Source organism: Danio rerio, chromosome 5 (genome assembly GCF_049306965.1).
Source record: "Danio rerio strain Tuebingen ecotype United States chromosome 5, GRCz12tu, whole genome shotgun sequence".
NCBI lineage: Eukaryota > Metazoa > Chordata > Actinopteri > Cypriniformes > Danionidae > Danio > Danio rerio.
The window spans coordinates 6,397,559-6,409,644 of NC_133180.1; the positions used below are offsets into that span (position 1 = coordinate 6,397,559).

The window sequence follows — 12,086 nt, forward strand, 5'->3', positions numbered from 1 at the left end:
ATCGAAAAAACATCCGCAGATTCCGTCTGGAATAATAACTAATGTTAACGCTTGAAACCTTAATGCAGAATGTTTTAAACGAAAAACAAAGTGCAGTTTTTTCGAAAGAAATGTTGATTTTAAAGGGGACCTATTATGCCCCCTTTTTACAATATATAAAATAAGTTGTCCCTTGAGTGTGTTTTTGAATTTTCAGCTCAAAATACCCCACAAATATTTTTTAGAACTCTTTGAAACTGACCCTTTGAGTCAAATTGTGCAGTTTTGATGACTGTCGCTTTAAATTCAAATGTGCGCTTTTCAAAAGAGGGCGGAGCTACAAATGCCTGTGCATCAGCATAGCAGCAGAATCAAAAACAGGACTAATGTGATTTCCAGTATTTGTTGTTGACTTTAACCCTGGATTGAAACATATCACTGATACATTTCAAATCACGATTAATTCACATGTCAGAACCTGTTTAGGATGAAGAGTGTTATTTAGTAGTTACAGATCAAACTTCCATCACATCACAGCCAAAAAAAGCCCCTCAAATCCAGAAACGATGCAAACTCAAGTGTTTGGTTTGCCATGTTATTTCTGAACACAATACCTGTCTTCACCACTGCAGTAACAGGTTGTGATCTCCGTTCCAACGTCACGCCGTAAAGCTCAATTTCATACTCTGTTCCCCCCAAAAGCTGTGTTAAAACTTTGGTTCTCTCATCGCCCGACATGCTGAACTCTCTGGGGTGAGACAGCTTTCTGGAATCTCTAACTTTGAGCACAAATCGGTCAAAGACATCGTCTTCTGTGGTCCAGGACAGACGGAAACTCTCAGGTGTGACGTCTGACACGAATAGATGCTCGATCTCTGGTTCTGCCTCTGATTGAGAGGAGGAAATGGGTCTTTTTTTGTTTTACAATTTGAGAGAGTGAAACCTGCTGTACTTCAATACATCTGCTGGTCTCCATCCATCCACATGCATCAAGAACTATAACCACCTCTTTTAGGTGTTAGTAAACGCATCTTTTTAATGACTGTCTTTCCTTCTGTAAAGTGATTTCATGCTAGACTGTGTTTCCTTCTGGGCTGCAACATCGATTTTTTTGCCAGCTGTTAAAAGTGCCCCACAATGCTGTGTTTAGTAGTGCCTTTCATATAGTGTGATATAGCTGTTTGTGAACGTAGGAGCTGTGCAAATACTGTATTAAAGTGCACTGTCTACAAAAAAGAAAGAAGCAATGTTGGACTGCCTTAAACAAGTCTTAAAAATTGACAACAATTGAAAATACAACAATGATAATTTAGTTTATCTAAGCTTGTATTAAATGTTAGGTGTAAGAAGCTAAATTATCATATGCAATTGTTTATATGACAAAACATATCTTTTTGACTCAAGAAGGTCCATACTGACTCTAAAGGCTGATTTATACTTCTGCGTCAAGTGACCGGCGTAACCCACGGCGCATGCAACGCGCGTGGCTGTGCATTTATATTTCTGCGCGCTGTCTCTGTCGGTCTGCATTAACACTTCCGAAACGCTAGTTGGCAGTGAGGTGTAAATATTCCTCTGTGTCGAGTTTCTTCGCTGCTTTTTTGGTTTCCTGAACACTTCCGGGATGTACAAGTGACTTAAACTCGCTCATTTTGAGGCAGGAACCGGCGGACGTGCAACAACTTTAACTATGAGGTAAACACAAAACAAAACTTTCCACCCGGAGCTCATTCACGGGACTCCACACTTGAAAACATTCGCTCGCGCCATTCGCACGGCTCTCGGTCCCGACCAGACTCGTCAGCGCTGCCAAGCCGACCAATCACAGAGCTTGCGCTACGCGTCGTTGCGACGTGTAGTTACATTTTTTGAGAGGTGCACGTCAGTGACGCCAACAGCCACGGCGAAGGGCTATGCGTCAGCGCCGTAGCATACGCCGGCATTTGACGCAGAAGTATAAATCAGCCTTAAAGGCTGTGATTGGTCGGCCTGACTGCAGTAGACTTTAACAAACTGTCTAAAAAATGATATGCAAACATCTGCTTTGATCTTTTAAAACTGTAATTATAGCTGGGATAAAACAACAATGATAATTTTGTGCCTTTAAGTTTATCTAAGCTTGAATAAAATATTTTATATACATGGGATTCTTATTTTGTACATGGAAAAAGCAAGAAGAATACAAAATGCAGGATATACAGATTGTAAATGTAATTACTGCAAGCCCGAAGAGGCATACATTTAGTCTGAAAGTATCTTTTGTCTCAGCGATTCTGAACTGTCAACACTATCCCACAGCAATTCTTAACATTTTGACTTTGTGGCTAATTTATATAAATTTGTTACTTTTTGTACGATTAGCTCACTCTCTAATGACGGTTGGGTTTAGGGGTGGGGTTTGGTGCTTCTTTTAAAAATATTACAATTTCATACAACTGAATTTGTACAAATTTGTAGAAATTAGCGACTTAACTGACAAAATGTAAACTAGTTACGTTTCCTAATGAGAGCATGCTGGAACTGCCTTGAAGAAGTCCTATTTGTGGGGCTCTTATGTGGGGCTCTTATTTTAAAAACGATAGATGCAAAAATAGAATAAGCAGGATATACAGATTATAAATTAATTCAGCGCCACCCCGAAGAGGCATAAGGTCTGTCTAAGTGCATCTTTTGTCTCAGCAATGCTAAACTGACAATGCTATCTCACGGCAATTCGTAACAATTTGATTTTCTGGCTAATTTGTATGAATTCGTACATTTTAGTACGATTTGCTCATCGCAGAGGGATGACTTTAGGGGTGGGGTTCGGTGTCATGCCTCCTTTTATATATAATACATTTTCGTACGACTGAACTCTATAAATTTGAAGAAATTAGCCACTAAACTGACAAAACCTAAAATTATTACGTGTCCTCATGAGATCAGGCTGGAACTGCCTTGAACAAGTCTTATCTTTTGAACATCTATTAACAATCTGTTTTGGCCTTCTAAAACTAGTGATATCTGGAATAAAACATAAAAAAAGCAACAACGATAAACTAGTGTCTTATTTTTTAAGTTTATCTAAACTGGTTTAAAACAATATATGTGGGACTCTTATTTTAAAAATGGGAGATGCAAGAAGAATACAAAATGCAGGATATACAGATTGCAAATTTATGTAGTGCCACCTTGAAGAGGAATTAGGCCTGTCTGAATGTAACTTTTGTCAGTTTAATGTGTATATTGTGAAATTTGCCGTGTAGGTTTGTATTAAGGCAACAAACACATGTAAACCGCTGAGTATGTTGAGTGTTCAGAGCACATTTATGCATCGTGTCATATCACTGAGCTCTTGAGTGAAAGAATGTAAATAAACTCAGCTTGATGTTAACTCCTTTCTGCTTTCATATACATTAAACCCACAAAATATAACCCTAAACACATCTCTGTCTGTCCCTTTTGTCGAGCATAATTCTAAAAATACAGAGTAGGGCTGTCTGACCAATCAGAGTAAAGAAGGGTCATCTGACTAGAGCAAAGTGGGCGCTGAGAAAGGCACTGATTATGGAGAATGGATTGTTTAACCAATTATTTCAAACACTGTACAAAAGACATTGTATTAATGTAAACCTATAAGAATTTAAACTTTAGGGAAATTTAATATACTGTAGCATAACAATAGGGGCACTTATGGAAAACACAGTTTAAATATGGCATCAGACATGCATATGCTCATATTTTTGAGGAAATGAGACCAGTAAAGCATGTATTGTTCTTACAAGAAGCAGTAAAGTAGACTGATGGAGACTGTGGAGGATGTAAAGTAGTTGTGTAGGAGTATCCCAAATAAAGCTTACAGCATGCTGATCATAATCTGTTGCACTATTGATAATATTGAGCGTATACACAGGACATGTTTTTTTAATTTGTTACAGGTCTGTTTACCTTCCCCCCTAGAATGTGTGTCTTTCTAGATCAGTCAATTTGTACAATGCAAAGAAGACATATTTAAAGCATCCAGCAAATGTTTTACACAACTGATGCCCTTCCAGCTGCAACCCAATACTGGGAAACACCCATACACACTCATTCACTTACATACACTACAGTCAATTTAGCTTATTCAATTAACCTGTGCATGTTTTGGAATTGTGAGGAAAACTGGCGCACCCGGAGGAAACCCACACCAAAATGGGAAGAACATGCAAACTTCATATAGAAATGCCTACTGGCCGAGCTCCAACCAGTGACCTTCTTGCTGGGAGGTGAACCACTGATCCACCGTTTCGCCCCTTTTACTTAAACAAATATATAATAAAATGTAAACCGGATGTTCTGCCGCTCAATAAATCAATCTTGACCATGTCTTGTGCATACAAACCTCAAACAAAGTGCAGCAAAATCTATCAAGCTATAGAACATTTTAATAATCAACAAAGTAAAAAAATTGCAAGCAGTGAAAGCTCGGAGTTGCAGGAGTGTCGTGCAGTCAAATAAAGCAGAGAGCAGTACCTGTAACAGCCACTGTGGTGATGGGACGAGAGCGTAACCCAGTCCCAGACACCCCGGTCACACTGACCTCATAGCCAATGCCAGTAATCAGGCCCAAAACCTCTAGCGAGGCCTCGTTCCCCGGCACTACCAGCTCTTGTGGCTCCAGCAGCTGCCCAGAGTCTGACACCTTTACCTGAAAATGACTGAAGCCCGAATCTGCGTCCCAGGACACCCGAAAGCCATACGGGGTAACGTCCCAAACGGTCAGGTTTTCCACTTTAGGTAACGACGCTGGGTTACGAGTCACAGGATTCATTCAGGGCCCGAAGTTGCAGCGTTATAGGAGGGGACAATACAGGGTGAGGATGTATAATTGATTCTGCAGTGATTGCAAGGTTAAAATAATAGCTTGTTATTTGACAGATGTTACTTGTTCGTTTGTATGAGCTTTCTGTTCTCGTTTTAGTTATATTAAGATGACTAAGTGCAATACAATTGCATGCATAAGGATACACCGGAATGGATTGATCTAAGCAAATGGGGTCAGACTAATCTAAAAAGAAGTTTCCACACTGCAAGTTTAGTTTATTTTTCTGATGAGTGGTCAAACGTTTTAAGCAAGGCAGATTCGGTTGCAAATTGAAAATGCACCTGAGGACTGAAGACAAGCCAATTGTTATACAGTTGAAGTCAGAATTATTAGCCCCTCTGACGTATTAGCGCCCCTGTTTATTTTTTCCCCAAAATTCTGTTTAATGGAGAGAATATTGTTTCAGCACATTTCTAAGCATAATAGTTTTAGAAACCTATTTCTAATAACTGATTTATTTTATCTTTGTCATGATGACAGTAAATAATATTTTACTTAATATTTTTCAAGAAACTTCTGTATCGTTTAAAGTCACATTTAAAGGCTTAACTAGGTTAATAAGGTGAACTAGGCAGGTTAGGATAATTAGGCACGTTTTTGTAAAAGAGGGGTTTTCAAAGTGTGAGGCGCGCCTCCCCTGGGGGGCGCCAGAGCATGTGAGGGGAGGTGAGGGAAAAAAACATTATATAATAAAAATATAATTATTAAGTTTAATTATTATATGTATTTTTTATTATTTTTAAACATTTTAATTAAACAAAGCAAAAAAAAAAAAAAATACGTCAAAAATAAGAAAACCTTTTTTACCCAGAAGGCCATAGCTGTGAATTCGCTTCTGTTTGGCAAGCCCACCAATTCAGGTATATGCCTGCTAATACAATGGATCGGTTTCTGAGACCCCCCGATTCAAAGCCTTCAAGTTCAGGGCTTAAACCCAAAAGACGACGATATGATGATCAGTATTTGAGTTTAAGATTTGCATGGACAGGACCAGCTGATGAACCACGACATTTATGTGTGGTTTGTCAAGATATTTTGGCTCATGAGACCCGCTAAACTTGGGCGACACCTTGAAACCAAGCATGATGAGGTAGCAGAAAAACCTCCAGAATTTTTTTTTGTGTGTGTGTGTGTGTGCGTGTGTGTGCGTGCGTGTTTGGGAGGAGGATGGATAAGTTGTGTCAAAAGGGAGGCCCACTGTCTTAGACTTTGAAAAACCCTGTTGTAAAACAATGGTTTGTTGTGTAGACAAACGGAAAAAAAAATAGCTTAAAAGGGCTAATAATTTTGTCCCAAAATTGGTTTTTAAAAATTTGAAAACTGCTTTTATTCTAGCTGAAATAAAACAAATAAGACTTTCTCCAGAAGAAAAAATATTATCAGACATACTGTGAAAACTTCCTGACCTGCTGTGAGACGTAGTTTGGACGAAGTTGTCGGCGATTCTTCCTTTAGTAAAGTCATGCAATGTGAAAGTCCCTGTCACCGATCTATCTTGTAGTGTAAACAAAGCAGTGACGAAACGCTAGCCCAGTTAGTCGTGCAGTGTGAAAACATCTGTGACACGACTGCTTTGAAAATCATGCAGTCTGAACTCGGCATTATACAATAACTTGCCTAATTACCCTAACCTGCCTAGTTAACCTAATTAACTCAGTTTAGCCTTTAAATGTCTCTTTAAGCTGTATAGAAGTGTCTTAAAAATAATTAGTCAAATATTATTTACTGTCATCGTGGCAAAGAAAAAATAAATCAGTTATTAGAGATGAGTTATTAAAACTATTATGTTTAGTAATGTGTTGAAAAAAATCTGCTCTCCGTTAAACAGAAATTGAAGAAGAAAAAAAATAAACAGGGGGGCAAATAATTCTGACTTCAACTGTATATTTTGTGCATGTAAGTGTGTTAAAAAGAATGAAAGAATGACTAAAGGAGAAAGAATATAATAACTAACCCTTTGTGAAAGTGTTAATTCTGTCCTGACAGAAGCATGAAAAACTTGCACAGTACCTGTACTGGTATTGAAGTAAACTGATGGAGTTTGCCGGCCATGAGACACACCGTAAAACATTATATCATAGACCGTGGAGTCCACGAGACCCTGGACGCTCGTGTTCCTCTCTGTGCCTGACAGCCTGAGCTCTACAACATCATAAAGCTGCTCTCGGTCTGAGACTCGAGCAGCGAAGCCATCAAAGTGGCCTGATAATGTGCTCCAGGACAGAGTCAAGCTATTGGCCAGTCGCTCAGACACAACAACACGGCCCAGTTCAGGCTTAGGCTCTGGGAGAGAGAAAGCATTATTGTGGGTTATTTGCCTCAAAGCTGCAGTCAATTGACAGAAATCAGAGTGCAGGTCTGAAGTTTATTAGCATGGAAGTTCATTTTCGCTGAGGAATATTAATATTAATCAAATATTTTGAGTTGCGATTACAACTACACTTCTAACAGTAATCAGATCTTGCATTTCAGACTTTTACTAGTTGCACATCATTAAAGTTTGTATCTTGTATCTTTATATTTTTCTAAATGCTTTTCTATGAATTCTGACTTGAATCCTTTTCGAATTTCCCCATAAAACCCCTCCATCATGCAGATTCTTAAGCGATTATAAACAATAGCAAGTCAGAATGATGCGCTGCTGTACCTGTGGTCACTACAGTGGTGAGGGCATCAGTGTTGGCACCAGCGACAGTGGCGTACAGCTTGATCTGATATGTGGTGTTTCCTCTCAAGCCGTTCAGCACCGCAGAGCGAACACCTGCCCCAAACGTTCGCCCCGACGCCTGCGAGGGCAAAGCAGACTCTCTGACCTCCACTATAAAGTTATCAAAGGCCTTCTCTCCCGTCCGCCAGGAGAGCGACACTGAGTCTGAGGTTACGTTTGAAACAACTAGTCCAGACAAGTCAGGCTCGGCCGCTACAGGGGGAGAAAGCCAGCCGTGACCATTCATTTAATGCATGTTTCTCTGCTTCCTGTGGTTTTACACATCTGCCCATGCTAACTGTGTGCCGGACTAACAAAGCAGTCTTGAATTTAAAGGGGTAGTTCACACAGAAATCAGTTACACGCATGCATGCCACTCCAAAACTGATTTATAGGTGGAAGTAAGGGACAAACCAAACAACTGTGAAAAGGGGCAGGATTAATCAAGCTTATCAGACATTTTTAAAAGCGAGCGATTGCTCCATGTTTAAAATTTCTGTCCAGAGAGGTCACGCTTTGATCCTCGATTGATCTCACGCAGTCGAGTGATGCGATTTCGCCGGTCAGAGTTCACCAAGTTTGAACTTAGCACTGCAGCAACCTGCGAAGCTTGATGCATGACCCTGCATTTCCGGTCTGACGCATTCGCGAGCAAATGAATGGAAGTCTAAGGGGAAAAGCCCAGTGTGACCGCAGCTTTAGACGACCAATCACTCTGAAGATTAAGAAAACGGGCCAATGAAATGCCAATTGAATTGGGGGAGCTTGGCTTCACAGCTGATCCCGATGAGCCATCAACGCAATATCAGTCAGCTGCTGGAGTCAGCTCACTAGAATTTGCCTGCTGAAGAGCCGATCACTCAACTCCCAGCTGGAGACTCAGTGGCTGTGGCAGTGGAGCCATTCCCTATTTGGGGAACGTGGCTTACGGAAGTAACCAGGACGTTCTTTAGGGTGGGAGCATCAGTTCTTTAGGGTGGGGCTATCATTGCTTTAGGGTGGGAAAATCAGTACGTTAGGGTGGGACTATCAGTCCATTAAGGTGGGACTATCAATTTATTTTGGGTGGGACTATCAATTCTTTAGAGGGGGAATATCAGTCTTTTAGGTTGTGGCTATCAGTTCTTTAGGATGGGACTATCAATCCTTTAGCGTGGGACTACTAGCTCTTTAGGGTGGGACTATCAGTCTTTTAGGGTGGGGCTATCAGTCATTTAGGGTGGGGCTATCAGTCCTTTATGGAGGGACTATTAGTCATTTAGGGTGGGGCTATCAGTCCTTTAGGGTGGGACTATTAGTCATTTAGGGTGGGGCTATCAGTCCTTTAGGGTGGGACTATTAGTCATTTAGGGTGGGGCTATCAGTCCTTTAGGGTGGGACTATTAGTCATTTAGGGTGGGGCTATCAGTCCTTTAGGGTGGGACTATTAGTCATTTAGGGTGGGGCTATCAGTCCTTTAGGGTGGGGCTATCAGTCCTTTAGGGTGGGACTATTAGTAATTAAGGGTGGGGCTATCAGTCCTTTAGGGTGGGACTATTATTCATTTAGGGTGGGGCTATCAGTCGTTTAGGATGGGAATTTCCGTTCTTTAGGGTGGGACTATTAGCCCTTAGGGTGGGGCAATCAGTCCTTTAGGGTGGGACTATTAATTCTTTATAGGGGGGATATTAGTCTTTTAGGGTGGGACTATCAGTTCTTTAGGGTGGGACTATTAGTTATTTAGGGTGGGGCTATCAGTCCTTTAAGGTGGGACTATTAGTTATTTAGAGTGGGGCTATCAGTCGTTTAGGATGGGACTTTCCGTTCTTTAGGGTGGGACTATCAATTCTTTAGGGTGGGACTATCAATTTTTTAGGGTGGTACTTTCCGTTCTTTAGGGTGGGACTATTAGCCCTTAGGGTGGGACTATCAGTCCTTTAGGGTGGGACTATTAGTTTTTTAGGGTGGGACTATCAGTCCTTTAGGGTGGGACTATTAATCCTTTATAGGGGGGATATTAGTCTTTTAGGGTGGGACTATCTGTACTTTAGAGTGGGACTATCAGCCCTTAGGGTTGGAATATCAGTTCTTTAAGGTGGGGCTATCAGTCCTCTAGGGTGGGGCTACTAGTTATTTAGGGTGGGGCTATCAATCCTTTAGAGGGGTAATATCAGTTCATTAGGATGGGACTATCAGTTCTATAGGGTGGGACTATTAGTTTTTTAGGATGGGGCTATCAGTCTTTTGGGGTAGGACTATTAGCCCTTTTGATGACAGATTTATGCGCTTTTGGAATCTTCAAAATAAAAGTCCAACACCATCCAACACCATTATACAGCATAGAAGAGCCAGAATAAAATTTACAATCATTCTGACTGTTTGTCTGACAAAAAAAAAGTTGTATACACAGAGGATATCTTGAGGGCGAGTAAATTAGGGGGTAGTTTTCATTTTAGCGTGAACTTTTCCTTTAAGACCTCATCAATGACAAATTGGGGGGAAAAAAAGCAAGGAAAGCAGAATCTCAGTTACCTGTGGAGGCGACAGCACTGACCGAGTCTGTTCTCCTTCCCTTCATCACTCCAGTGACGTAAGCTATATAGTCAGTAGTCGGCCTTAGCCCAGTGATCTCATACGACTGAACGCTCTGAGACAGATTATACTCAATCGGCTCCTGCTGCCAGCTGGAGTCTATAATCTCCAGGACAAACCGCTCAATTTCTCCTTTCGTGTCATTCCATGAAACGAAGAAGCTCTGTGATGTTACATTAGACACATACAGATTGCCCATCGCTGGAGCTCTATCTAAAGGGAGAAACTGTTATTGCCACAGCAGTCGCACTCACGCAGGTATTTGCTTTGTTGAGTGATGTCTGGTAGATTATGTGTCAAAGTTATTTACTTATTGTGATTACTAGGGGTGTGCAATATGTGTTGTCTAAGAAAATATCTTACCGTATGTGACTTTATGTCATTGAATTTGTGACAAACACTTAAATGGGGTGTTTATAAGACACCTTTTTAATCACAACATTGGCATGATTTTATGCATGCTAATGACAACTACAGGGGGCTAGACAGGGACTGAGTTGGACAATAAAACTGAAAAGCCCGGTTTTAGACCACAATAGTTCACTTTTATGGTGTAGAGCCCCTTTTGCAGCCAATACAGCATCAATTGGTCTTGGGAATTACAGATACAAGTCCTGCACAGTGGCCAAGCGGATTCCTCTTGCAGAATAGTGGCCAGGTTTCCACGTGATGTGTTTCCTAATACGTAAAATGTTTTCTGACTCTTTTCTCCAAAACACCCCAATATGGCTCAATAATATTTAGTTCTGGTGACTGTGCAGGCCATGGGAGATGTTTAACTTCACTTTCAAGAGTTCACACTTAGATATTGCTTGACAACTGTAAGCAGGCTTGGCATGCTGTCCCGGGAGAAAACCCTGAGCTCGGAGATAGTTGTGCCCAGGGCTCCTGCAAGGTCCATAGAGCATGTGAGGGGAGTACGAGATCAGGTGGTTCTCGAGAGCTCCCCTTTTGTAAAGGAGGAAAGGAGGAGAAAGGGGGTGGATGGGGGGTTTCTTCGGAAAACAAATATAAGGGAGTAATATCTAGCTAGGCTACTTATAGTGAGTTAGGATAGATCTGATTGGCTAACTAATGAGTGTAGATAGGCGGCTAGCTGCAGTCAATTATATCACGTGCTCCTCTCCAAATTAGTTTGAAAAACTTCACTTAATGCTGTGTTCACACCAGACGCGGAATGCGCGGATAAATTGCACTATTTGCGTGTAAATAACCGTGTGAACATTTGAGGTTACTCGCTTCATTCGCGCGTCGAACCCCCCTTCATTCGTACGACAAATTCACTTGAAACCAGACGCGGATTTGCATGATGGGCAGGGCTTGTTTGCCCGGTGACTCTAGCTTCAAAGCTAAATGGCTAACATGGATTTTATGAAAAAAATAAAAGTGCTTATGTGTTTTATGAAGACTGAAAAACAGCATAGATACGTTTAGGGTCATGTCTGAGTCCACTACATCCTTTTAGAGATGCATCCAGCTCTGTGAGCTGATAAACTCCTCCAGAAACTGAACCTGGATGACGGAGACTTTCAGTGGTGCTTCTAACTGAGCCAAGCCCAGTTTGATGAACAGGCGATACGTCACAATCACGCCCCCACAAGAGCAAGCTCCTGATTGGTTAACGCGGCGCGAATGTCCGCTGAAGTTCAGATTTTCGAACTCGAGTGATTCGCGCGAAAAGTGCGGTAAGCACGTCAAACGCGCAAAACCCTCAATTTGCGGTGTGCCATTCGCATGTATTGCGCCATTCGCGCAATTCGCGTCATTCGCGCCACACCTTTCATGCGTATCGCACTGCAGGATGTCTATTCGCGCGTTTGCATTGACTTAACATGTAAATCACTCGCGCTTGATGTGCGTTCCGCGTCTGGTGTGAACGCAGCATAATGTACATTGTCACCAATCTTGCTGTGTATATTGGTGCATTATCATCCCAATACACGTCACCACCTTCAGGTGCATGGGCAAAGCAGACTCTCTGAC

At 41.4% G+C, this 12,086-nt stretch overlaps 1 protein-coding gene across 18 annotated transcripts in view; it reads right to left on the bottom strand.

Annotated features, from left to right (window-relative positions):
- tnca (tenascin Ca) overlaps positions 1-12,086 on the bottom strand; it is a 327,362-nt gene that overhangs the window by 30,616 nt on the left and 284,660 nt on the right. For 3 of the 18 annotated variants that reach the window (XM_068221397.2, XM_021476383.3, XM_073951873.1), the window contains 5 exons: positions 10,044-10,316; positions 7,473-7,745; positions 6,836-7,108; positions 4,474-4,746; positions 594-866 (listed from right to left, as the gene is read on the bottom strand). The exons of 11 other annotated variants lie outside the window; for them this stretch is intronic. In XM_068221397.2, coding sequence (XP_068077498.1) covers positions 594-866; positions 4,474-4,746; positions 6,836-7,108; positions 7,473-7,745; positions 10,044-10,316 — 1,365 coding nt within the window. Of the gene's footprint in view, positions 1-593; positions 867-4,473; positions 4,747-6,835; positions 7,109-7,472; positions 7,746-10,043; positions 10,317-12,086 lie in introns of those variants that run through there. 4 more of the 18 variants (XM_009301158.5, XM_021476384.3, XR_012406651.1 and 1 more) reach the window with 3 other exon arrangements.